The following is a 27,044-nucleotide window of genomic DNA, read 5'->3' on the forward strand; positions in this document are numbered from 1 at the left end:
GGAAAAAAAACATAGAAATCGATTATAAAAAACAAAGATTAAAGTAACATTATAGTTAGGTGTGATTAAAAAAAGATGTGTTTTTGTTTAAAGTCAAACCTTAGAAATTCACTGAAAAAAAAACAAAGGTTAAGGGACGTTATAGTTAGGTGAGATTGTCAGTCACATCATTACCGTTTTCAACTAAAAGAACAAAGAACTTCACCAATTATAGTTAGCAGAGCTAACTGTAACTTGCAACCCCGCAATGCACTGCTTACGACCTCACATATGACATCACTCACAAAATGTTCTATGACATCATTTATGACATCACTGATGACCACCTCAAATGACATCATTGATAACATTACTGATGACATTATCCAAACCTCTTTAGTACACATTGCTCTATAAACGGGTATGGAATTAGAGTTATAAAAGTAAGTGCAAAATAGCTCAGAATAGTATGAAGCATCATTATGACCATCATACCTACAACCCCCCTGTGTGATTCAAGCTTGATTTATGTACCACATTGACACTATACAATGGGCTTTATGGGTAGCCAAGTTCATGTTGACTATCAACCACAGATAAACGGATAATTTATACTGCACACAGTGTTCAGTCTGCATACAGCTGTTAAGGGAATACCAAGTTCCTTCAGATACTCAAGCCCCGTACATAACTTATGGCTCACTACAGTCCTTACCGGTATCAAACCCCTACCAGTCACTGAACCTACATTGAGAAATTAAGTGGATATGAGTAGAAAAGTCGGATACTGTAAATAGTGTTTACTCAATGGAGGGAGTTTACTCTGTACAACACAGTTTGCAGACAGTGAAACTCTCCTGAGAGATACACCACAGAGTATTACAAAGTATCTACTATGAACAGTGTATACTCTATGCACTATTCATCTAAAAGAACCAAGGTCTGAGGGTGCTTAAGATTATACTACATGAGCCTCCATACTGTGGTGAAAACAAATAACCTATCTTCTGAAGCAAAACAAGCACATGAACCTAGGTTGATGCCTAGTGCACACACTCTTCTATGTCATACTAAGATAATCCTGTCTAATATCTCAAGGCTGCTTACAATACTTGGAAGGTAGAACGTAGAACCTTTACCATGTTGGAAACTTTTTCTGCAGAGCCGAAAACCCTGTGTGAAACCTGCTGCATACACGTAATCAACTGTCCCTACACACAAAGTTACTCTTCAATACAAAGATTTATAACGTCTTCAGTATCTCTACACGCCTATGATGCATTAAGAACACTTGTGTTTTGTTAACACACTTTAGCTGGACACAGGCTGTACAAAATTAGGGAGAAAAGTAATATGGTAGATCTCAGCCACTATAGACACTAAATTAGAAACTAACACAAAACACACTCATGGGATGATGTCATCAGTGATGCCATCAATGAGGTAATTTGAGGCGTCATAGAACATGCTATAAGTGATGTCATATGTGAGGAGATGAGCATACTTTTGTTTTTTTCGGTGATATATCCTACTGACGGTCGCCATTAGGTAGTTATAGTTAGGACCTAGTTTCCATTGAAAAAGCGTTTTTACTTGCCTTTATCTTTGGCGCTGGTTGATTAATCTTCACAAAATTTTCCCAAAAAATTGACTGCTGTCTGGAAAGTTTCAGGGTAGTCTCTCAAGCAGGGGCTGAGAAATAGGGGGGAGTCCCAGAACGCGTTTTCCCCGTGTTAATTTCCACAGGGATTTTCAACACGGCTAAAACCAGAACTTGTGGACAGATATACACCAAATTTGGCAGAAAGCTAGCTTTTGGTCTAGAAAGCACCCTTTTTGTGATTTGATGTAAATCCGTTCAGTAGTTTTCTAGTTGTTAAATGAAAACCAAATTTGTATATATAGAGACGCAGATCCTCCTCGGATCCTCTGCAGATCTGGAGGAAAAACAAAGCCCTGATTGGCTGGCCGAGACCTGACAGAAAGGTTACGGCTGCCATTTTGTTTTGTGCATTGCCTGGGATCTGGGAAAAAAACTGTGTAAAAACATATAAAGGGTCAGGATACAGGAAACATGGAGGGGCCCCTTAGGGACCCCTTATGCCAAAAAATTGCCCTTTTTTCTGACTGATCGTGGATTCGAGGATCCTTCTTTCTGGGCAAAAGCAAGGCCCTGATTGGCTGACCGCAACCTGAAAGAAATATTAACGTGTGCGTTTAAAGAACCATAGCAAATCACTGAAAAAAAACATGAAAATTCAGCAGTTATATTTACAGTTATATTTATCTGAAGAAACTATAACTTGTGCCGTAAAGTAACTTTGGGCAATGAGTTATAGTTTCTTAACATAAGTATAACTATAACTGCTGAATTTCTGTGGTTTTGTATGGATAAAATGTCATTCTAACCATATCCCTGTAACCTTTGTTTTTTCAGTGATAAATACATACACTTATACATACACAGCTTAGTCCAAGAAGCGACGCGCTCTATCTGCTGTTGCCAGCGGGGGTTAGGACCAACAACCCTATGCATTAGTCAACAAAGAAAACGCTGCACTCCCAGGAGCTCTTCTTTGCAAATTTCATATAATTGTCAACACCATTTGATCACTTTGCAAGCTCCATATGACCACAACGCGTTTCAGCTTTTCAGTCTTCCTCAGATGGTTCGAGTCCGCATACACATGATGTTTCAATTAACTCTGCTTATATTAGTCCAAAGGCATTGTGGAACTTGTGGTTCAATGGCCAGCACCTGTGGGAGTCATATCCATATAATGCAAAATTAATTTAATATGCAAATCAACTCCTGCTTTACATGCAAATACATAATGCTACTGCTGGTAAGTTCTTATCACCATTTATGAAGCGCTGCCATCAAGTTCTTCGTTCGTGAATGTTTATGTCCACAATACTCCCACCATAGCAACATAAGTGCCTCACCAATTAAACCATCTTAGTAGGCTCTTTGTATGGGCACAAATTACACCAAGCCCCCAGACCCTTCCATACCATCGGTATTTTTAGATACTTGTTCAGAACTCACAATGGCACAAGGCGTATTGGAAATCGTCTTCCATTGTAATGTACAGACGCAGGAGATTTGTATTTCCTCACCATCTCGTAGTTTTCACAAAGTAACGCCACATACCGGGCGCTGCCGCTTTACTTGATATGAATATGAATATGAACATATATAACAGCTTCACTGAGACCCTCTTCACTTAGCATGCAAGACTTCTTCGTTGGGTTCTGATAGGAGAGTAAAGGTCGTTTACCCTCGGGAATATTGTAATATATGGTTTATAAAGGTGCATTACAGGAAAATGTCAATTACTTTTCTTTTGGATTCTTCAGCGCTGGATAACTCATTGACTTCCTCACAGGAACATGGGCTGAAAAACAGCGCTTTCTCCAAGTTCCCTCCCTGTAGAGCCAGAATGTTGAGCAGCAGATGACTAATGTAGGTAGTTACTCACCATGATGTAGGGTTTGTACACAGTCGCTTTTTATGTTGAGGTATTTCTACCAGCTGCTGCACTGACTTACAGTTTGTTTGCTGTGTGTTAAGAAAATTACTTTTTCCCTTACGGTTTTAAAAGTGACATGTGCAGGTGTTAGTATTAAAGTGACTGGTTTGTCTCAGCATAACGCCTGTCACCATAACAGAATAAAGCTGCTTCCTTTAGTAATAAATGTGCTTCTGACGTGGAAAAAGAAGTTGAAACAGATCAGTTGCTTGCACTTGGCTGGAGCAGAGCTCATACTTTTTGTGTTGTGCTATTTGGTTGTCTTGGGCAACAAAGTGCTTTGCAATTATTCATGACTAGTCTTAGAAGTTGCACTATTGAGATCCGAAGGTATTACGTCCTCAGCAGGTGAGAGCTGGATCTAGGCCAAGAGAGAATTCAGTCTGTCCTAACCTAAGGCTTTGCAAACGGAGTCCTGATTTCTTAAAACACACAGCCCACCTAAAGGAGGACTGTGGCACTTACTTCAGACTCTGCTACCTACACCTAACACGAAAAATGTATTTCTCCCAAAATGTCCAGATCACAGAGACTAAAGAAGCAAACTGTGAACCCCCCTCCTCAGTTTTGGCATTACCCTGGAAAAAGCATTATTATTAGTCCCTCCAATCAAGTCATTTGAGGCTCTCAAAAATGTTTTGAAGATGTCAAGCTGAAAACCAGATAAGTTATCTTGATAGGTTGCGGGTTATCTTAAATTGACACCCTCTGACATGACACTATGCAGGGTCTCTCTCTGTGCAGGAACTCATTTAAATCCAAGTGTTTTACTCAGTAACACCCATCACACAGTATTGGTCACCTTACCGGGCAAGATGGAGAGTGCTGTGGCAACTGAAGAGGACAGGTCTAGCCACCTGGTAACTTAAGAATTTGTACTTCAGTCTCCTCAAGTGGAGCTTGAGTAGGATCATTAGAGAACATTTTAGAAATGGTTTTCAGTGGGGAGCACAGCATAATTGGAACCTTCAGAGCAATATTTTTTCTAGCCACAGATGGTTATATTACCTATAGTAAAAACAGGATAGAATTGCTTATGAGAACGAAATTGCCTACTTGGACTGCCAGTTTAAAACAACTGTCTTTTACTAATTCGGGATATTAAAGTTATGATAAATAGTGGTGCTGTATTTTACCAATTGGAAAAACATGAGTCTGTTTTAGTGTGGCAAAAACGTCCCTTGACATTTTCTTTAGCCTATTAGGGCCACTTTTTGGTTACTTACTGGCCTTCCTAGAGAGACATAAAGACTAGATAACTGTTTGTAGCAAAGTGGCTACTGGAGCATTTGGGTTCAAGCTAGCAATGAAAACTGCTAGCCAGAAAATGCTAAAGACATTAATCTTCAGTGACCAGCATGCCATGGTACAATGGACTTGACTTGGTTTGCCAGCTGAAAAACAAGGTACTTGTGATGTGGTCCTAACTTATCTGTAGGCTGTTTTTTAGAGGCTTGCTGATTTTCCTGTCTCTTGAGACCATTACTGAGCATCCTTCTGCGTGTGAAGAAAGGGAGATCCCACCTTCATACCACAAAGGCTTCTTATGTTTCAGGTATTACAAGATGACTGCAGCATGGACGAAGGGCCTTCGGCTCCAAGAGAGCACTGGTCTCAAAGCTGTCTGGGAGACTTGGGCAATTTAGGAGTTTTTGAAGGGTTTACTGTTCAACTATTGAGGAGTTTTAGGCTTGGAAGGGCTGGTCTCAGTGTGGGACCTGCCTTTAGTTCTTGCAGTCTTGTGTACTGTTTCTTTCGATTTCTTGAGGGAGGTATCCTTCACTTTCTTTGACCTTATGATAAATTCCTAATTTAAATCAATTTGATTAAGCACCTACGGGAACTGAGATCCCTAGCCAAGAATCTTTATAGACCACATCAGTTTAAAATTCTGAACCATAAGATCACTTTTAAAAAAGAAGAAAGACAGAAGTCACAGATTTCTGTACCGAGTCCGTCCTCTCTTTTCAAGATTAGGCAACACTCTCTAGGTATTTGTAGACCTATACTGTGTTATCTGGAATGAACAAAGTTCTTCAGACAGTAAAGTTGCTGTAGTGTAGCCATTTTTAATGTAGCTTTCTGCGTGTTTTCTTAACATATTAGGCCTCTGTGCACTTTGCCCTAGATGCATTTTATTTAGCCTCGCACTGTTATTTTACAATAACCAGTTACACTGTCTTGTTTTATTTTCTTCTATCACACTGTTTAGCTTACTTCAGCACTGTGTTCTCAAACAATACATTCTTGCTCGCTCTGTGCTTCAGTCAAGGATACAGTCTGGTACATTGCCGATAGACGTGGTAGAAGTTTAGTCTTTAGGGTTCGTAGAAAGTACACATCCTTACGTAGGGACGTTTCTTAGAACACCGGCGTGTTAGTTATAAAAACACTTTCTATTCCTGGTACACGTAAGAAGGAGATTCCGACCAGGAACCCACAACTAGATGCTGACTGCCCTGTTGCAGATGCTGATCCAGATCACAGGCTTTTGCTCAGGTATGAGGGTTAATGTCCTCCCGGGGGAACCTGAAAGGCAGGCTTAGAGCTTCACATGCTGTGCTCAAAATATAACTTAGAGAGAGAACGTAATCTGGTTGCACTATGGTAGCATTATTCTTATGTTTCACTCTCCTCGTTACTATTTCAATCCTACTGTGTTGTATGGTTCTGGTTATTGCGGCTCACGTCTTGTTATCTAAAATGCAGTTGTTTTATTAAACCAATCTTTAAAACTCAAACTGCCTTTGTCATTTATATATGAGACCGCACTGAGTATGAGAGAACTGGTTGTGACCTGAGTGACCACGGCTTCTCTGGGAAGTACTAAGATGTCATGTGCTCTGCTGCCCAATTGTCTCTTCCCTTTGGGAGAGATGAGGCACTGCTAGTTAGCCGGAGCAAAACCCGGATTTACAGTGACAAGGATCCTTCACCATGGGTCAAACTTAGTCCCCCACTCTGTGAACGATCTTGCCGCTCACAATCCAGTAGTCTCATTAGGATAATGAGAGCCTACGCGACATTGCCTGTTTGTCAACTTTAGACTGGAAGATGGTCTGATTCTGTTCAACAAGGGGTATTTCTGCCTTCAAACCAGATGTCCAGGTCACATTCCTTCTCAGATAGCTGCAGGGCTGGTACTAGTCCTGTCCATCTGCATTTCTATCACATTTAAGGCTTGAGGGGGGTAGTGAATTCGGTAACCAGTCATGAGTAGCTGTAACACATGGATAGTTTGCAAATATTTTATGGCGTGTTTCACAACTTTTAAGGATGGTGTATTTTATTGATGGGGATTTCAAAGCTGGTGCACATTTGCTCAGGTAAATCTTCAGTTAAGTGAATAGTGAGAATAGGACCAAAGATAGGGAGTTAATGGTTCTGTTGCAATCCCAGTGATCCTATTACTATGGTTCCTCGTCCTTGCCCACTGTATCCCATTGCTCTCCCATTCACTCAGTATTATAAGCTTATATAGTTTGATTTTGATGTTGCATCAAGAGGAAGCTGGGATCAGTAATGCTTATATGGGTCTGAATGGGTAGGAAACATTTTTATTCTAGTTGTGAAATGCAATGATAGTCTGAGCAGGTGGAGACACTTCAGTTAAGAGTACTGGTCAAGAAAAAGGCATTTTAGGTTTTGCCTAGACAGCACTTGTGCTCTCTCTAGAAGCCGTGTCATTTACATACACTGGGCCTACAGCCTGCCCATAACTTAACAATTGTTAGCTTCAGTGTCCCTCCCATTTCCTTCTTCCTCATTTGTCATGGCATTCAGGCATCATGTCATCTTTTTGTGTTTGTCCCTTGCCTGGAGCATGGACCAAGTACTTTTGTCTATCCACAGCTCCTGTTTTTGGAACTATTTTTATCTTTGAGTTCAATCACTCCACATGAGTGCTCTTGTTGTCATTCCATCTCCCTGTTCCCTGTAGCTTCTGTTCCCGCCCACCTGACCTTGCTTCTTTTTACTCCCATCACCCTCACATGTACTCTACGCTACTACACTCTATGCCACTGAACTCTTCACCACTCTACTCTGCACCACTGTACTCTATGCCACTGCACTCTACACCACTCTGCTTTTCTCTGCACCACTGTACGCCACTGCACCCTGTGCCACTCTACTCTGCACCACTCTACGCCACTGCATTTTACTCAACTCTACTGTACTCTGCACCACTCTACTCTATGCCACTGTACTCTGCACCCCGACACTCTACTCTGCACTACTCTAATCTATGCCACTGCGCTTTACGCCACTCAACTCTGCACCACTCCACTCCAGGCCACTGCACTCTGAAACACTACTCTGCACCACTGTACTCTATGCCCCTGACAATCTACTCCACCACTGCACTCTATGCCACTCTACTGTGCATCACTGCACTATATGCCATTGCACTCAATGCCACTCTGATCTATTCAGCGCCACTCTTTGCCACTGTACTCTAATCCGTACAACTCTATGCCACTTTACCCTGCCCCTCACTACTCCATGACACTGCACTCTACTCACCTCTACTCTGCACCTCTCTAATCTACGCTACTGCAACTCTACTCTGCACCACTCTAATTTACGCTACTGCACTCTACGCCACTGCACAGTACACCACTCTACTATAAGCCACTACATTCTACTCTGCAACACTGCACTGTACCCCAGAGCACTAGATACCATTCTACTCTTCACCACTCTACGCCACTGTGTTGTACGTCACTATACTCTACTCTGCACCACTCTGAGCCACTGCACTCTACTCTTCACCACTCAACTCTATGCCAGTGCACTCTACGACAGTCCACTCTATGCCACTCCACTCTATGCCATTCTACTTTTCACCACACCACTCCACACAGTGCTACTCTACTCCTCTCTACTCCACTCCACTCAGTGCCACTTTACTCTATGCCATTCTACGCTATGCCATTTTATTCCACTCTTTGGCACTCCAAGCCACTCCAGTACACTCTACTACATGCCACTCAACTTCACTATGTGCCACTCCACACCACTCTGAGCCATGTCACTCCACTTTACGCCATTCAACTCTAGTCTACCCCATTCCACTCTATGCCACTCTACTCCGCTGTACTCTGTTCCAGTCCGCTTTACTCCACTGCACTCTAAAACCACTCTACTATGTCATTCCACTCACCTCCACTATATGCCACTCCATTCTGCACCACTCCACTCTACTCCATTTCACTGCTGCCCTATGCTGCTTCAAGCACTCTAAGCCACTCTACTCCACGCTGCTGTACAACAAGGGTAAATGACATTGGCAAAGCCATAGCTCTCAATTAGGTGAAACCTATTGGCTTTCCCAATGTTTGTTTAAAGTCCGGTTGACAGGGAAGCGTGTTGCAAAGCCTATGTTTGGAGATATCACGGCGAGGACATAATACTACAATTATTTGCATAGTTTGTAGCCCCGAATTGACGTTTTTACCGTCCAATTAGTGGTTCCACTGAGAGTCAGCCCTTTACATTTGCTTCGTCGACAACTTGGACACATTCATTTACTCCACATTTGGACTTCCTGGTAGCAGCGGTCATAATAATAATAAGCCAAGTTAAACATTCTACAGTTATGCATAAATACGTGTCTTCGTATACCTTAGTATACCTGTGAATCAGGGGCGTAGCTTGGCCAGTAACACTGGGGGGTGGGCTTCAGATTTCCCAACAATCAGGCTGGCACATAATGTTGAATGGGGCTTAGGGGCAGCGGAAAGGGAGGAATGCAGATCGGTAGGCGCACTAAGTGAGAGAAACACATTATTGTGTGAAATAACCAACATTTTTAAGTATTCCCAAACAGACTGAGGGAAGAGAGAGTGTGTGCGTTTTTGTTTGTGTGTATAAAAACTAACAGACATCCGACTAAAAGTCCCTGTACCCAACTATTTATCACAAGATGCATTTGTTAGGGGGGATGTAACACCCCAAAACCCCCCGAAGCCACGTCCCTGGTCTGAATATGAAGTCTTTACATGATCTTGACCTATGGCATCCCAAAACCACCATAAAATTCTCAATAAGAAGTATTTGGGCCCTGTCTGACAGCAGATGTGTCCAGTCGCATGCAAAATCGCTGAACGTTTAGTAAAAGCGACGCGCCACCCTAAGACAGGGGTTAGTAGAATGCTCACTTCTCCTGTCTCAGAAACAGGCTCACGAGGCCAGACCTGCTTGCCTCCATAGAGCGGGTGCATCATATTACACTGTATCAAATGTTCGTGATTTGGCTTCCCACCAAAGTAGAAGAAAACATCTAGGGCAGTTTCAGACCTCTCCGGCCCAATGTTTGTGTGTTAACAGGTTTGTTTGCCCATCCACATTATTTCTGAAGCATACCTTCTGTGCCACTGTTGCAGATTCTTCACTGCCTCTCTCTTGCCACAGACATTCTATATTTTGAACTCATGCACGACTGCACCTTCATTCCATCCAACAATTGTCAATTTAAATACCATTTTTGTAGTGTATGTTCTTATGGGCATTTCAGAAAATAGCATGTTTGAGAGACGATGTACTGTAGCTGCAGGATAATCTATAAATCGATAAAAAGTATACAAAGTAAGAACAAAGGCACGTCTATTGGACTGGAGCTGAGTGCTTATGTATGCGTTTACCCAATATTAAGAAGGTGGCGTAGCTCTTTAACTGGAGGAAGGAGTGCAGTAATGTTGTCCTGTCTTTTAAAGTCCTCTTTCGATTTCTGTTTCAGTGCTGATCGAGAACCAGTGACTCTTAACCTAGACGGCATTGTTCAGGTGCTGGACCGCCACCTCCACGACACAGCCATTGGAATGATGACGAGGATCGCAGTGCTGAAGTGGCTCTACCACTTGTACATCAAGACGCCTCGCAAGGTGAGCTCTCCAGAGTCCCCTCTCTCTTTCTGTCTGTACTTCCTCTCTTCCTTGCTCTCCCCGTACTCAGTTTTCTTCACCAGACCGTTTAGTTATTGTTTGTAAATATAAATTGGGTGCTTGCTTGGGCACTATCAACCTCGTGTGAGGACACTGCCCATCATAGTCTGGCAACAAGTCTGTAGAACTGGTTCTGAAAAAACGGTGTCACTCTAAAGCATCCTTTACAGGACCGGGATGTTGGAGTGCAAGATCTATGTGCTTTTGGAAGCCGTGGAGTGCCCCAGGGCGGGAGCTGTAAGAGTGATGCAGTGCATAAGGTGCCACCGCTAGGCACCGGATCTTTCGTGAACACTTCTGTGCAAGACTGACATAATTGAATGGCAGGGGATGGGTTGCACGTAAGTAGTGTATCTGCTGAGCTGTGTGTGCAAGTCCTTACTTAGTTTGAGGTAGCTGAAATCCTGCATAATGACAGTTCTCTGTGTTAAAAGAACTAACTGAGGCAACCAGAGACAGGACATTTGTGTGTCTGTGTCTGGGCAAGGGGGCACTGGTTTTCCATCCCTTGGCCCCTGTTTATTTGGCCTATACAGGGAGTGCAGAATTATTAGGCAAGTTGTATTTTTGAGGATTAATTTTATTATTGAACAACAACCATGTTCTCAATGAACCCAAAAAACTCATTAATATCAAAGCTGAATATTTTTGGAAGTAGTTTTTAGTTTGTTTTTAGTTTTAGCTATGTTAGGGGGATATCTGTGTGTGCAGGTGACTATTACTGTGCATAATTATTAGGCAACTTAACAAAAAACAAATATATACCCATTTCAATTATTTATTATTACCAGTGAAACCAATATAACATCTCAACATTCACAAATATACATTTCTGACATTCAAAAACAACAAAAAAAACAAATCAGTGACCAATATAGCCACCTTTCTTTGCAAGGACACTCAAAAGCCTGCCATCCATGGATTCTGTCAGTGTTTTGATCTGTTCACCATCAACATTGCGTGCAGCAGCAACCACAGCCTCCCAGACACTGTTCAGAGAGGTGTACTGTTTTCCCTCCTTGTAAATCTCACATTTGATGATGGACCACAGGTTCTCAATGGGGTTCAGATCAGGTGAACAAGGAGGCCATGTCATTAGATTTCCTTCTTTTATACCCTTTCTTGCCAGCCACGCTGTGGAGTACTTGGACGCGTGTGATGGAGCATTGTCCTGCATGAAAATCATGTTTTTCTTGAAGGATGCAGACTTCTTCCTGTACCACTGCTTGAAGAAGGTGTCTACCAGGAACTGGCAGTAGGACTGGGAGTTGAGCTTGACTCCATCCTCAACCCGAAAAGGCCCCACAAGCTCATCTTTGATGATACCAGCCCAAACCAGTACTCCACCTCCACCTTGCTGGCGTCTGAGTCGGACTGGAGCTCTCTGCCCTTTACCAATCCAGCCACGGGCCCATCCATCTGGCCCATCAAGACTCACTCTCATTTCATCAGTCCATAAAACCTTAGAAAATCAGTCTTGAGATATTTCTTGGCCCAGTCTTGACATTTCAGCTTGTGTGTCTTGTTCAGTGGTGGTCGTCTTTCAGCCTTTCTTACCTTGGCCATGTCTCTGAGTATTGCACACCTTGTGCTTTTGGGCACTCCAGTGATGTTGCAGCTCTGAAATATGGCCAAACTGGTGGCAAGTGGCATCGTGGCAGCTGCACGCTTGACTTTTCTCAGTTCATGGGCAGTTATTTTGCGCCTTGGTTTTTCCACACGCTTCTTGCGACCCTGTTGACTATTTTGAATGAAACGCTTGATTGTTCGATGATCACGCTTCAGAAGCTTTGCAATTTTAAGAGTGCTGCATCCCTCTGCAAGATATCTCACTATTTTTGACTTTTCTGAGCCTGTCAAGTCCTTCTTTTGACCCATTTTGCCAAAGGAAAGGAAGTTGCCTAATAATTATGCACACCTGATATAGGGTGTTGATGTCATTAGACCACACCCCTTCTCATTACAGAGATGCACATCACCTAATATGCTTAATTGGTAGTAGGCTTTCGAGCCTATACAGCTTGGAGTAAGACAACATGCATAAAGAGGATGATGTGGTCAAAATACTCATTTGCCTAATAATTCTGCACTCCCTGTATAAAGGTGTTTTGCGATTTAAAACAGCCCCATAATCAGTTCAGTATTTACTGTGACAGCAGAAAATACATGGCAATCGCCCAGTGCTGGAAACTGAAAAGATGTATGTTGGGAATTCAGATTGGCTTAGGCAGGGTTTGGTGTTATTTTGGCTGGGTGGGGGGTTGTGTGTGAAAGCTGATAGGCTTCCTTGATATCTCAAGTCTGTCACAGTGACCTCTTTTGTGTTTCAATATGTTAGTAACCCCCGTATCCTCTTGTCCTAGGATCACAGACATAGTGTAGGTTTCAGTGCCTGTGACAGTGACTCTGGGTCTCTAGCTCCATGTTCCAGTTGCAGTGTCAGTCTCCCAAAGCCATTGTAATTCACATTGTCCATCTATCAGTGTACCTGTATCAGTATTCAGATTTCTTATAGATATTTTTAACTGCAGATTCATCTCCTCTTGAATATTTCCCTGGTGCCAGGCTGGATCCGGAAAACTTAACAGCAGTGCTCTTGTGTGAGGTAGGTTGCACCATGTGGCTATGCATTGGCTTCACGCTGCACCAGAAGTGACAAAGTGGACCCACATATAAGCGCCACCCCTGTGTGCTACATGAGTTAGTTTGTTCTGCACCTTCTGAGATCCCTAAACTGTTCTACAGTGTAGTTTCGAGCCATGTCCCCTCTTAAAGCCACAGGCTTCAAACCGTGCCTTGTCTGCAGGAAGCGGATTAAGGCCATGGAAACGCACAAGGTGTCTCTCTGGTGCCTCAGTGCCAACCAAGCCTCTTAAGCTGTGAAACAAGTTTGGCCTTATCCACCCAAAGATGAACTAGAACTAGGAGGTGAAGCTCTTCACTGCAGACCGCAAGACATTGAAGCACAAGTCCTGTTCCAAGTTGAGGGCCTAGTCTGCATCATGAGATTACTCCTATGGATGGGCCACTTTCCCCTCCAAGTCGCCTGGTAAGTCAAAGTCTAAGTTCAAGTGTAACTACGGTCTAAGTTCAAATATAACTCTGTCCCATCCTGCCACCGTGGCATGCCCTGAGCTTCCCAGGTCATTGTTGACCCTGCTGCAGATGGCAACTTTCAGAAAGGCCCTACTCAGAGGGATACCAGCCTCCTCTGGAGTGCCTTAGGGCCCAAGGAACTGCAGGGGCTTTCAGTGGGATTACTGCCAGCAGATCCTCTCCCGAAACCATCTACCTCCTTGGGTCCCGTTTTCAGGTCCATACCAGTTCTGGTACAGTCTTCATACTGGCTCTGTTATCCATGCTGGTTCCCTCTGACAATGTCCCTGACAGTGCAGATATACAAACAGGTGCCATCACCCATGTCTGATCCCAAACTGACCTTGTGCAACAAGATTATAAAAGTTAACCAGTGGTTTTAAGCCTAATTCTAAACCAAGACCTGTACTGTGATGCACCTGCTAGCAGATGCTCTGTTCTGGCTCTGACCCTCTTCAGAATCTAGTACGGTCCCTCAGGATACTGATGATGAAGAGGAGAGAGATGATTTGTTTCCTCATTATACAAATGGTGCGTACTACCTAGACCTAATAGTGCCAGTTGGCTGGATACATCCCCTAAAACTGAGCTTGACTTACCACATAAAGCACTTTTTTCCATTGGTGGTCTATTTGCACAGGTGGTCATCGAAATAAAGTCAAATATTCTCACAGAAATTCTTCAACCAGAGCCTATGAACTATGAGCCATTGTTGTTTTTTAATGAGGCCCTTAGGGACACTTTAATGACTTCATGGCCAAAATGTTTTTTGTGTTTTCTTTCTGTTTTGCCTACCGGTTAACAGATCAGTAGATCAGCGACATAAACGTGCACCTGGTGCCCGAAAGTTTTTGACTAAACTCCCTACATCTGAGAATCTAATTGTGCAGGCTTTCACTAGCAAGGTTAACACTAGCTCTTTTCTGACCAATACCTCAGACTGAAAATCTAAATAGATTGACACATTTGGCATAAGAATGTTTAATCTGTGAGTTTCACCCTAATTTCCTTTAACGCCATATGCTTGCTAGGCATATACGCACATGCTTTCTGGGACATGGCCAATGAGACCCTGCCACAGTCCCAGAAGATCTGAGTCTCTTTGGCAAAAACAATTCATGACGTACATGACGCAGCAAAGTTTGTGATTCCTGCTGACCTGCATACTACAGATTCCATTTGCAGGGCTTTGTACCAGCTTGGTCTTGAGGAGGCATGTGTGGATGAGGCCTGCCGGATTTTCAAGTGATGTACAGTAGTCCTTAATGGACAAGCTCTTTCATGGATCCGGACAATTTGGGAAAAGGTAGGCTGTTCTAGAGAAGTTTAAAGACTGCCAAGCCACTTCACAATCCTTAGGACAGTTGACATCAGCAAAACATTTCCCCAGCAGTTTCTTAAGTTCAGTGGCTACTGCAGGGGGTTGGACATAAAGCTAGAGTCAACCATCCCTACCAGTGGTGCAGAAACTAGTTCACCCTTTCAGGGAGTCTGATGTGGAACCAGCAGATAACATGCAGGGCATCTGGGACACCATTCCTCCTCACCGCTACAGTATCTACCAAGCTGCTTTAGTTTGTCCTCCTTGGCTCGTGCCACGCCGATGGGGAACAGGATCAAACATTTTCTCTTCATTTGTAGAAACAACACATCAAACAAACAGATCTTACAGATAGTACAAAGGGGCTACACTCTACCCCTCACTTTCTCCCCGGCGCACTTACCTCCCACACTAGAACAAACTTTGGAGGAGCACTTGCAAATTATGATGCAAGCAGTACTTATTTTGGTTTCCTAATGTGCCACCAAGTGGATGTTGGACTGAGAAAAAGATGTGGGATATGATTCCTGCAATTTCCACACCCAGAATAAAGATGGGTGCCTCACTCCTGTTTTGGACCTTTGCCCTCTGAATACCTTTCTATGGAAGGACAAATTCAAAGTGCTCACAATAGGTCAGAGCTTGTCTGCTCTTGTCGCAAGATAGTGGATGGTGAACTTTCAGGACACATATTTTTATATACCTGTCTGCAGTCTCACAGGCATTACCTGCCATTCTTCATGGGCCAAGGAGAGTTTCAGTTCACTGTGCTCCCCTTCGGCTTTACCTCAACCCCACAGGTGGTCATGAAAATGATGGTAGTAGTCACTTTCTGTCTCTGATAGTCAGGAGTACATGGATTCCTGAATCTTGGCAACTGGCTGCTGAAGGTGGTCTCGCCACAGTCCGTCATGGGTCATCTCCAGACAACAGCCTGCTCCCACACCACCTGCCCCCTCCACCCTCCCATCCCTCACCCCCACCCCAGCAGGGCTTGACTTGTGAAACATGAGTGATGTCTCCACCCCAAGGTGGCGCAGGGCATCTTCAATCAGCAAGGAGAGCCCTGCCTGGATATATTTACAACCACTAAGAATGTGCACTGTTGAGGGTTTTGCATAAGGAAATGTTCTCGAAAGGATTTCTCTAGGGGACGCATTCCAGCTAGAGTGGAAAAAAGGACATCTGTTCCCGGTCCCAGCAGTTGCTGTCCTGCTTTGGCTACTGAAGAATATCTGGAGAGATGAGGCCCAAGTCACCTTGATTGCCCCATACTGGGCCAGGAGTCTATGGTACCCAGAGTTTCTGAGCCTCCTTCCCTGACCAACTGACCCATCCGGCTTCCATCCCTGGAGGACATCCTGTCCCAACTAGAGGGCAGGGTTCTGCATCTGATTCTCTGCACAACCTACACCTTCATGTGTGGAGATTCAACACTGGCAGTTAAATGTGTTTGATCAGCTTACCGAAGTGATAGATGTCATCCTTTTGCCAGATTTCCTTTGCCTAAAACCATCTACATTGGTCGCTTGCAAAGGTTTGTTGCCTGATCCCTTGCAGGTTTGACTTTTTGAAGTCCTTTTTGTGAGCCCTTTTGTTGACCCTGAGTGCTGTTTAGTTGCAACGGTAAAAAGTTACTTGTCAGCCTGGTCTGCTTTTCTGTGTTTGCCTGACCAACAGTCTTTGCTAAAATCTTCAGTTGTGAGGCATTTTATAAAAAGTTTGACACATTTTCTCTCAAGCCATTTGTAATGCCTCAGTGGGACGTCAGCCTGGTTTTGACTTTCTTGAGGTGCATTCCCCTTGAGCTAGTGCACAGTCACTCCTCATGACTGTTCTAAAAAACAGTGCTCCCCTTTGCCATTACTTCAGTGCGCCATGTGAGCAAATTACAGGCACTGTCAATCCAGCCTCCTTATACCATTATTTTTCCAGATAAATTGGTGCTGAGAATCAGGATGACCTTTCTTCTGACCATCGATCACATGGCCGGATTTGTTTGTACCGCTTCATCCCTGGAAAGAGGAAGAGAAGCTCCATCACCTTGACATCAGTAAATAGTTGTGTTGTTTGTTTGTCAGAATATCGTGAACAACCACAACTGACATGAATATTGTGTCCAAAATATTGTTTACCAAAATACTGTTTCTGTCCTCATAAATATTGTCAGAAAACATGTTGAAGAAAATAACACCCAAGAAAGGTACAAATATTGTAAATAACTTAAATTAATATGAATTAATCAGCTATTCAATATATATATATATATATATATATATATATATATATATATGAATGAACACAATTCCTTAAAGAATCATTAAGGCTCCAGCACTCAACTCAGCCAGATTCATTAAGTTTTACTAAGACTTGTAAATATTTATTAGTGATTTTTCAATATATACTTGCACTTTATGTCACATTTATTATTATTATATTTTGCCACATGTATTATATATTTTTTCACATGTAGTGTATCACATTTGTTATTATATCTTTAAAGGCAGTGTATTGCTTTAAGTGAATGGTAACACATAGGATATATAAAGGGGGCCAAAATGGCGGCCCGCAGGTTGATAAAGGCGGTCACGCCAAAACACGTTCCTGCTTTGTTAAAATAAACCTCTTAAACCATTGTGGAGTGCTGGAGCCTTAACGATTCTTTAAGGAATTGTGTTCATAGTAAAGACGAGGTGGCGTGCGTCCCATTCCAGCACCATTGGCGATTAGGTGCAGAGAGAGAAACGCCAAATGAAGTGTTTTTATATATATATATATATATATATATATATATATATATATATATATATATATACTTTAAAAATATAACAGTAATTAAACAGTTTTTTAAATAAATGTATTTTAAATGTTACCAGTTAAGTTAAACTATACCCAACAAAAAGTAACCTGATTGAAATATTAAAATCAATGTAATAAAGTTTTATTTATTACTTTAAATATACAAATAACATACATATGTATTTATAAAGAAAATATTTTAATAATTAAAAATATTTACAAAGATAAAATTAACAATAACAAAAAACAAATTAAAAAACTTTATTTTAAAACATATATTTCATTAAAGTATTGAAATAAATATAAGAAAATAATTTCAAATAAAAATATATCTTTTTTAAAATAATATAAATATTGCAAGAAACAAAATATTAAAAATAAAAACACATACAATTAAACAACAGTATAAAAATAATCAATATAAATTCAATCAAACCAACTTCAAGGAAAATGCTGGACTTTGTAGGGGGTATTCTCTCTCCAGTGTAAGCAACAGTAGGGGAAGTGTTGAACTTCGGAGCGATTGCATATATCATTCTAACTTGTAATCATTTTGTCTAAAACATTTAAACACCTAAGAACAAAATAAATATCAAATTACATTTTACGTAATAAAGCACATACAATATAAATTAGAAATAAATTAACAAATATAAAATGTTTGAAAAGAAAACGTTGTATTTGAATTAGATTCACTTCCTCCTCTACAACCCACAAAAATCATAAACACGAAAAACATAAATAAAATAATAAATAAAACAGTATTTAAATTAAAATATTAAAGTAAGTTAAAATAATAAATTAAAAATACATTTTACAAATATTATTAAAAAACAATCTAATAATTTAATTATCAATTAAACAATTAATGATAATTCATGTAAAAATATATAAAGTCCCACCCCATTTCCCTACAAAACCAGGAACCCATTATCAAAATAAAGATTACTAACAAAAGTATAAACATTAAGATATACTTTTAAATTGACAAATCAATTTCAATAAATAAAATAATCAAACAGGTAAACAGTTCACATAATTACCTTCCTACATAGGTCCCCTGCAAACCAAACAACCCGCTACTAAAATAGAAATTACTAACAAAAATATTAAATTTAAATATACATTAAAATGAACAAATTATACTTTAAATTAATAAAATAACAGTTACACAATTTACATAAATAATAATTGATTACCTACTTATTTTACTATTAAAATTAACATTAGAATTAAGTAAATTATAGTTTAATTCGTTTCTCACCATGCCCTACTACAAACCCAACAACCCACAACTTATTATAAATTTAAAAAACAATTACACATTTTAAATTACACACTATATTCAGGGCCGATGGAATTGTGTGATTTGCGGCTGCAGCATTTTCCACCTAATTAGGATTTGCTGTATTTCCAAATAGTCAATCATCGGCTGCATAATCTGCAGTGTTCAATAGAAAAGCTTGTTCCTAGCTCAAAGAGATCAAAAGCTACTGACAGTGAGAAAATGTGATGCTGTGTAGTGAAAGGTCCTTTGGGAAGGCTGATAGGCACCCTTTCTGTTATTTATGAGTGTATTTGGGTGTTAAACTGGTAGTAATAAGGTGAAACCTTGCCTGGACAGAGTTAATCTGTTTAAAACTGACAAAACAAGGAAGTAATACAGGGGTGTGGAAATTAATAAAATATCTACTTGTCCATGTGACAGGTTTCTTCTGAAATCTACTTGTCCTGTAAAAAAATCTACTTGTCCATTTGGTGCGATGTAGTCCGGCGACAAACAATGGCAGCAATCTCATTATGTAAGAACTCTTATAATAGCCTATCTGGTTATGCCAGGGCTACTACTATAGTAGGGCTTGAATACTTGCAATTTCAATCCCTACTATAGCAATTTCCTTATTTTGACACCTTTCTGCAGATCTACTTACTAGGGCTGGAGGAAGCAGTAAGCAATAGTTCCAGGGCTGGAATGCCTTTGAGTCTGCAAACCTACTAACTTGCATGTTTTAAGGATTTTCACAGGCTTTTCTCTAATCTTTTCCCATAATGAGAAAAGTTGGAAATTTACTCCTACCACTTCCAGGGTTTGGAAAAAGTGATTGGAGGGAAAGTGAACTTGTAGCCGCTAAATAGATTTTCACATGAGCAAATCTACACATGCATATTTGCTCATGCTAAAATACAGTTCATAAATATTTTATAGGAGTATGATTTCCTGGTCTTTTTCTGTAAATTCTTGTGAATTCATGAAAACCACTTATTCAAAGACATATACCATGAGTGCACTTTTGTGACTTTCTTTAAGAATTGGGTCCCTAATTACGTCTGGCGTTAACAAAGACATTTTGTTTTTATTAAACTTCTACTTCTCTATCATCTGGCTTTACTGTGAGTGATCACATTCTGCTGTTCCTCAAGGAGCATATTGGCATACAAAGTAATTTTGTTCAGTGCCAGGAACTACTCTGGCAGTCAGTGGCATAACGAAACTGGAGGGCCACCCCTGCAAAGAACATGGAGGGGCCCCCTCTCCAGACTCACTCAAGGCAGGTGATGTTCTGAAGGGGGGCCATAGGGCCTTTGATATGCCACTGGTGGCAATGTGTGCTTTTTGAGACCAAAAACTTTTTTGTATTTGCCAGTGTTTGTTACAATGGTGAGGGCCTGGCAGCACCCACAACAATAAAGTGTTACAAAAGCCATTTCAAAACAAGACAAGCATTGACAAAACCAAAAGAATCATAAAAAAAATGTCAGATCAGTTGGCCAGTGCTTGTTTATTTTCATGCTTCCTATAATCTTGTTGAAAATGGTTACACTGATTTTCCATTAGGAATATTTTTTGGAAATACTAACATGCATCAACACATTTTACTAAATGATGCTTCAAAGAAATAGCACCTAAAATTTCATAGTAGCGAAACGTTTTTTTTCCTACTTGCATTTTTTTCTGAACAATGTATTTTAAAAGCAAAGAATCATCACTCTTGCTTACAGGCTTCTGCTAACATTTGCATATATTCAGAGAGCATTCTGGGGCATTATACGTATCCTCATATTGTTGAACTTTTCAAGCAAATGCACTTTTTTTTTTTTGTTGCTGGAACCACTGTTGGTGGTGCAGTGTGACCTTAAAATGTTTATTTACAACGCTCACCCTAATAAGGAAGGCTTTTCATTAATGAACCATAAATACAAGTTGGAACAGCATTAACACGTGGACACACATTACCTCAACTGCAGACTATTTCCTTCCCTTTAACCCGTTCGCTGCCAGGCCTTTTCCCCCTCCTGTACCAGGCCTTTTTTTGCCTATTTGGGGCAGTTCGCGGTTAGGCCCTCATAACTTTTTGTCCACATAAGCTAACCAAGCCAAATTTGCGTCCTTTTTTTCCCAACATCCTAGGGACTCTAGAGGTACCCAGACTTTGTGGGTTCCCCTGAAGGAGGCCAAGAAATTGGCCAAAATACAGGGAAAATTTCGTTTTTTTCAAAAAAATTGGAAAAAGTGGCTGCAGAAGAAGTCTTGTGGTTTTTCCCCTGAAAATGGCATCAACAAAGGGTTTGCGGTGCTAAACTCAGCAGCTTCCCAGCTTTCAGGAACAGGCAGACTTGAATCAGAAAACCCAATTTTTCAACACAATTTTGGCATTTTACTGGGACATTTTTGCAATTTTTTGTGCTTTCAGCCTCCTTCCAGTCAGTGACAGAAATGGGCATGAAACCAATGCTGGATCCCAGAAACCTAAACATTTCTAAAAAGTAGACACAATTCTGAATTCAGCAAGGGGTCATTTGTGTAGATCCTACAAGGGTTTCCTACAGAAAATAACAACTGAAAAAGAAAAATATTGAAATTGAGGTGAAAAAAACATCTATTTTTCTTTACGTTTTACTCTGTAACTTTTCCCTGCAATGTCAGATTATCGAAAGCAATATACCGTTACGTCTGCTGGACTCCTCTGGTTGCGGGGATATATAGGACTTGTAGGTTCATCAAGAACCCGAGGAACCCAGAGCCAATAAATGAGCTGCAACCTGCAGTGCGTTTTCATTCTATACCGGGTATACAGCAATTCATTTGCTGAAATATAAAGAGTAAAAAATTGCTATCAAGAAAACCTTTGTATTTCCAAAAAGGGCACAAGATAAGGTGTTGAGGAGCAGTGGTTATTTGCACATCTCTGAATTCCAGGGTGACCATACTAGCATGAGAATTACAGGGCATTTCTCAAATAGATGTCTTTTTTACACACTCTCCTATATTTGGAAGGAAAAAATGTAGAGAAAGGCAAGGGGCAATAACACTTGTTTTGCTAATCTATGTTCCCCCAAGTCTCCCGATAAAAATGATACCTCACTTGTGTGGGTAGGCCTAGCGCCCGCGACAGGAAACGCCCCAAAGCGCAACGTGGACACATCCAAATTTTGGGAAGAAAACAGAGGTGTTTTTTGTGAAGTGCCTACCTGTAGATTTTGGCCTCTAGCTCAGCCGGCACCTAGGGAAACCTACCAAACCTGTGCATTTCTGAAAACTAGAGACCTAGGGGAATCCAAGGAGGGGTGACTTGCGGGGCTCGGACCAGGTTCTGTTACCCAGAATCCTTTGCAAACCTCAAAATTTGGCTAAAAAAACACATGTTCCTCACATTTCTGTGGCAGAAAGTTCGGGAATCTGAGAGGAGCCACAAATTTCCTTCCACCCAGCGTTCCCCCAAGTCTCCCGATAAAAATTATACCTCACTTGTGTGGGTAGGCATAGCGCCCGCGACAGGAAACGCCCCAAAGCGCAACGTGGACACATCCAAATTTTTGGAAGAAAACAGAGGTGTTTTTTGCAAAGTACCTACCTGTAGATTTTGGCCTCTAGCTCAGCCGGCACCTAGGGAAACCTACCAAACCTGTGCATTTCTGAAAACTAGAGACCTAGGGGAATCCAAGGAGGGGTGACTTGCGGGGCTCGGACCAGGTTCTGTTACCCAGAATCCTTTGCAAACCTCAAAATTTGGCTAAAAAAACACATGTTCCTCACATTTCTGTGGCAGAAAGTTCTGGAATCTGAGAGGAGCCACAAATTTCCTTCCACTCAGCGTTCCCCCAAGTCTCCCGATAAAAATGATACCTCACTTGTGTGGGTAGGCCTAGCGCCCGCGACAGGAAACGCCCCAAAGCGCAACGTGGACACATCCAAATTTTTGGAAGAAAACAGAGGTGTTTTTTGCGAAGTGCCTACCTGTAGATTTTGGCCTCTAGCTCAGCCGGCACCTAGGGAAACCTACCAAACCTGTGCATTTCTGAAAACTAGAGACCTAGGGGAATCCAAGGAGGGGTGACTTGCGGGGCTCGGGCCAGGTTCTGTTACCCAGAATCCTTTGCAAACCTCAAAATTTGGCTAAAAAAACACATGTTCCTCACATTTCTGTGGCAGAAAGTTCGGGAATCTGAGAGGAGCCACAAATTTCCTTCCACCCAGCGTTCCCCCAAGTCTCCCGATAAAAATGATACCTCACTTGTGTGGGTAGGCCTAGCGCCCGCGACAGGAAACGCCCCAAAGCGCAACGTGGACACATCAACATTTTTGGAAGAAAACAGAGGTGTTTTTTGCGAAGTACCTACCTGTAGATTTTGGCCTCTAGCTCAGCCGGCACCTAGGGAAACCTACCAAACCTGTGCATTTCTGAAAACTAGAGACCTAGGGGAATCCGAGGAGGGGTGACTTGCGCGGCTCGGGCCAGGTTCTGTTACCCAGAATCCTTTGCAAACCTCAAAATTTGGCTAAAAAAACACATGTTCCTCACATTTCTGTGGCAGAAAGTTCGGGAATCTGAGAGGAGCCACAAATTTCCTTCCACCCAGCGTTCCCCCAAGTCTCCCGATAAAAATGATACCTCACTTGTGTGGGTAGGCCTAGCGCCCGCAACAGGAAACACCCCAAAGCGCAACATGGACACATCCAAATTTTTGGAAGAAAACAGAGGTGTTTTTTGCGAAGTGCCTACCTGTAGATTTTGGCCTCTAGCTCAGCCGGCACCTAGGGAAACCTACCAAACATGTGCATTTCTGAAAACTAGAGACCTGGGGAAATCCGAGGAGGGCTGACTTGCGGGGCTCGGACCAGGTTCTGTTACCCAGAATCCTTTGCAAACCTCAAAATTTGGCTAAAAAAACACATGTTCCTCACATTTCTGTGGCAGAAAGTTCGGGAATCTGAGAGGAGCCACAAATTTCCTTCCACCCAGCGTTCCCCAAAGTCTCCCGATAAAAATTATACCTCACTTGTGTGGGTAGGCATAGCGCCCGCGACAGGAAACGCCCCAAAGCGCAACGTGGACACATCAACATTTTTGGAAGAAAACAGAGGTGTTTTTTGCGAAGTACCTACCTGTAGATTTTGGCCTCTAGCTCAGCCGGCACCTAGGGAAACCTACCAAACCTGTGCATTTCTGAAAACTAGAGACCTAGGGGAATCCAAGGAGGGGTGACTTGCGGGGCTCGGACCAGGTTCTGTTACCCAGAATCCTTTGCAAACCTCAAAATTTGGCTAAAAAAACACATGTTCCTCACATTTCTGTGGCAGAAAGTTCGGGAATCTGAGAGGAGCCACAAATTTCCTTCCACCCAGCGTTCCCCCAAGTCTCCCGATAAAAATGATACCTCACTTGTGTGGGTAGGCATAGCGCCCGCGACAGGAAACGCCCCAAAGCGCAACGTGGACACATCCAAATTTTTGGAAGAAAACAGAGGTGTTTTTTGCAAAGTACCTACCTGTAGATTTTGGCCTCTAGCTCAGCCGGCACCTAGGGAAACCTACCAAACCTGTGCATTTCTGAAAACTAGAGACCTAGGGGAATCCAAGGAGGGGTGACTTGCGGGGCTCGGACCAGGTTCTGTTACCCAGAATCCTTTGCAAACCTCAAAATTTGGCTAAAAAAACACATGTTCCTCACATTTCTGTGGCAGAAAGTTCTGGAATCTGAGAGGAGCCACAAATTTCCTTCCACCCAGCGTTCCCCCAAGTCTCCCGATAAAAATGATACCTCACTTGTGTGGGTAGGCCTAGCGCCCGCAACAGGAAACGCCCCAAAGCGCAACGTGGACACATCCAAATTTTTGGAAGAAAACAGAGGTGTTTTTTGCGAAGTGCCTACCTGTAGATTTTGGCCTCTAGCTCAGCCGGCACCTAGGGAAACCTACCAAACCTGTGCATTTCTGAAAACTAGAGACCTAGGGGAATCCAAGGAGGGGTGACTTGCGGGGCTCGGGCCAGGTTCTGTTACCCAGAATCCTTTGCAAACCTCAAAATTTGGCTAAAAAAACACATGTTCCTCACATTTCTGTGGCAGAAAGTTCGGGAATCTGAGAGGAGCCACAAATTTCCTTCCACCCAGCGTTCCCCCAAGTCTCCCGATAAAAATGATACCTCACTTGTGTGGGTAGGCCTAGCGCCCGCGACAGGAAACGCCCCAAAGCGCAACGTGGACACATCAACATTTTTGGAAGAAAACAGAGGTGTTTTTTGCGAAGTACCTACCTGTAGATTTTGGCCTCTAGCTCAGCCGGCACCTAGGGAAACCTACCAAACCTGTGCATTTCTGAAAACTAGAGACCTAGGGGAATCCGAGGAGGGGTGACTTGCGCGGCTCGGGCCAGGTTCTGTTACCCAGAATCCTTTGCAAACCTCAAAATTTGGCTAAAAAAACACATGTTCCTCACATTTCTGTGGCAGAAAGTTCGGGAATCTGAGAGGAGCCACAAATTTCCTTCCACCCAGCGTTCCCCCAAGTCTCCCGATAAAAATGATACCTCACTTGTGTGGGTAGGCCTAGCGCCCGCAACAGGAAACACCCCAAAGCGCAACATGGACACATCCAAATTTTTGGAAGAAAACAGAGGTGTTTTTTGCGAAGTGCCTACCTGTAGATTTTGGCCTCTAGCTCAGCCAGCACCTAGGGAAACCTACCAAACATGTGCATTTCTGAAAACTAGAGACCTGGGGAAATCCGAGGAGGGCTGACTTGCGGGGCTCGGACCAGGTTCTGTTACCCAGAATCCTTTGCAAACCTCAAAATTTGGCTAAAAAAACACATGTTCCTCACATTTCTGTGGCAGAAAGTTCGGGAATCTGAGAGGAGCCACAAATTTCCTTCCACCCAGCGTTCCCCAAAGTCTCCCGATAAAAATTATACCTCACTTGTGTGGGTAGGCCTAGCGCCCGCGACAGGAAACGCCCCAAAGCGCAACGTGGACACATCCAAATTTTTGGAAGAAAACAGAGGTGTTTTTTGCGAAGTACCTACCTGTAGATTTTGGCCTCTAGCTCAGCCGGCACCTAGGGAAACCTACCAAACCTGTGCATTTCTGAAAACTAGAGACCTAGGGGAATCCGAGGAGGGGTGACTTGCGCGGCTCGGGCCAGGTTCTGTTACCCAGAATCCTTTGCAAACCTCAAAATTTGGCTAAAAAAACACATGTTCCTCACATTTCTGTGGCAGAAAGTTCGGGAATCTGAGAGGAGCCACAAATTTCCTTCCACCCAGCGTTCCCCCAAGTCTCCCGATAAAAATGATACCTCACTTGTGTGGGTAGGCCTAGCGCCCGCAACAGGAAACACCCCAAAGCGCAACATGGACACATCCAAATTTTTGGAAGAAAACAGAGGTGTTTTTTGCGAAGTGCCTACCTGTAGATTTTGGCCTCTAGCTCAGCCGGCACCTAGGGAAACCTACCAAACCTGTGCATTTCTGAAAACTAGAGACCTAGGGAAATCCAAGGAGGGCTGACTTGCGGGGCTCGGACCAGGTTCTGTTACCCAGAATCCTTTGCAAACCTCAAAATTTGGCTAAAAAAACACATGTTCCTCACATTTCTGTGGCAGAAAGTTCGGGAATCTGAGAGGAGCCACAAATTTCCTTCCACCCAGCGTTCCCCCAAGTCTCCCGATAAAAATTATACCTCACTTGTGTGGGTAGGCCTAGCGCCCGCGACAGGAAACGCCCCAAAGCGCAACGTGGACACATCCAAATTTTTGGAAGAAAACAGTGCCTACCTGTAGATTTTGGCTTGTAGCTCAGCCGGCACCTAGGGAAACCTACCAAACCTGTGCATTTCTGAAAACTAGAGACCTAGGGGAATCCAAGATGGGGTGACTTGTGGGGCTCGGACCAGGTTCTGTTACCCAGAATCCTTTGCAAACCTCAAAATTTGGCTAAAAAAACACATGTTCCTCACATTTCAGTGGCAGAAAGTTCTGGAATCTGAGAGGAGCCACAAATTTCCTTCCACCCAGCGTTCCCCTAAGTCTCTCCCTAAATATGGAACCTCACTTCTCTGGGTAGGCCTAGCGCCCACGAAAGGAAATGGCCCAAAACA

At 42.5% G+C, this 27,044-nt stretch overlaps 1 protein-coding gene across 1 annotated transcript in view; it reads left to right on the forward strand.

Annotated features, from left to right (window-relative positions):
- VAC14 (VAC14 component of PIKFYVE complex) overlaps positions 1–27,044 on the forward strand; it is a 1,245,171-nt gene that overhangs the window by 542,349 nt on the left and 675,778 nt on the right. The window contains exon 12 of the mRNA XM_069217475.1: positions 10,252–10,396. Within this exon, the coding sequence (XP_069073576.1) occupies positions 10,252–10,396 (145 nt within the window). The remainder of the gene's footprint in view (positions 1–10,251; positions 10,397–27,044) is intronic.

The sequence above is a fragment of the Pleurodeles waltl genome, chromosome 12, assembly GCF_031143425.1.
Source record: "Pleurodeles waltl isolate 20211129_DDA chromosome 12, aPleWal1.hap1.20221129, whole genome shotgun sequence".
Classification (NCBI taxonomy): domain Eukaryota; kingdom Metazoa; phylum Chordata; class Amphibia; order Caudata; family Salamandridae; genus Pleurodeles; species Pleurodeles waltl.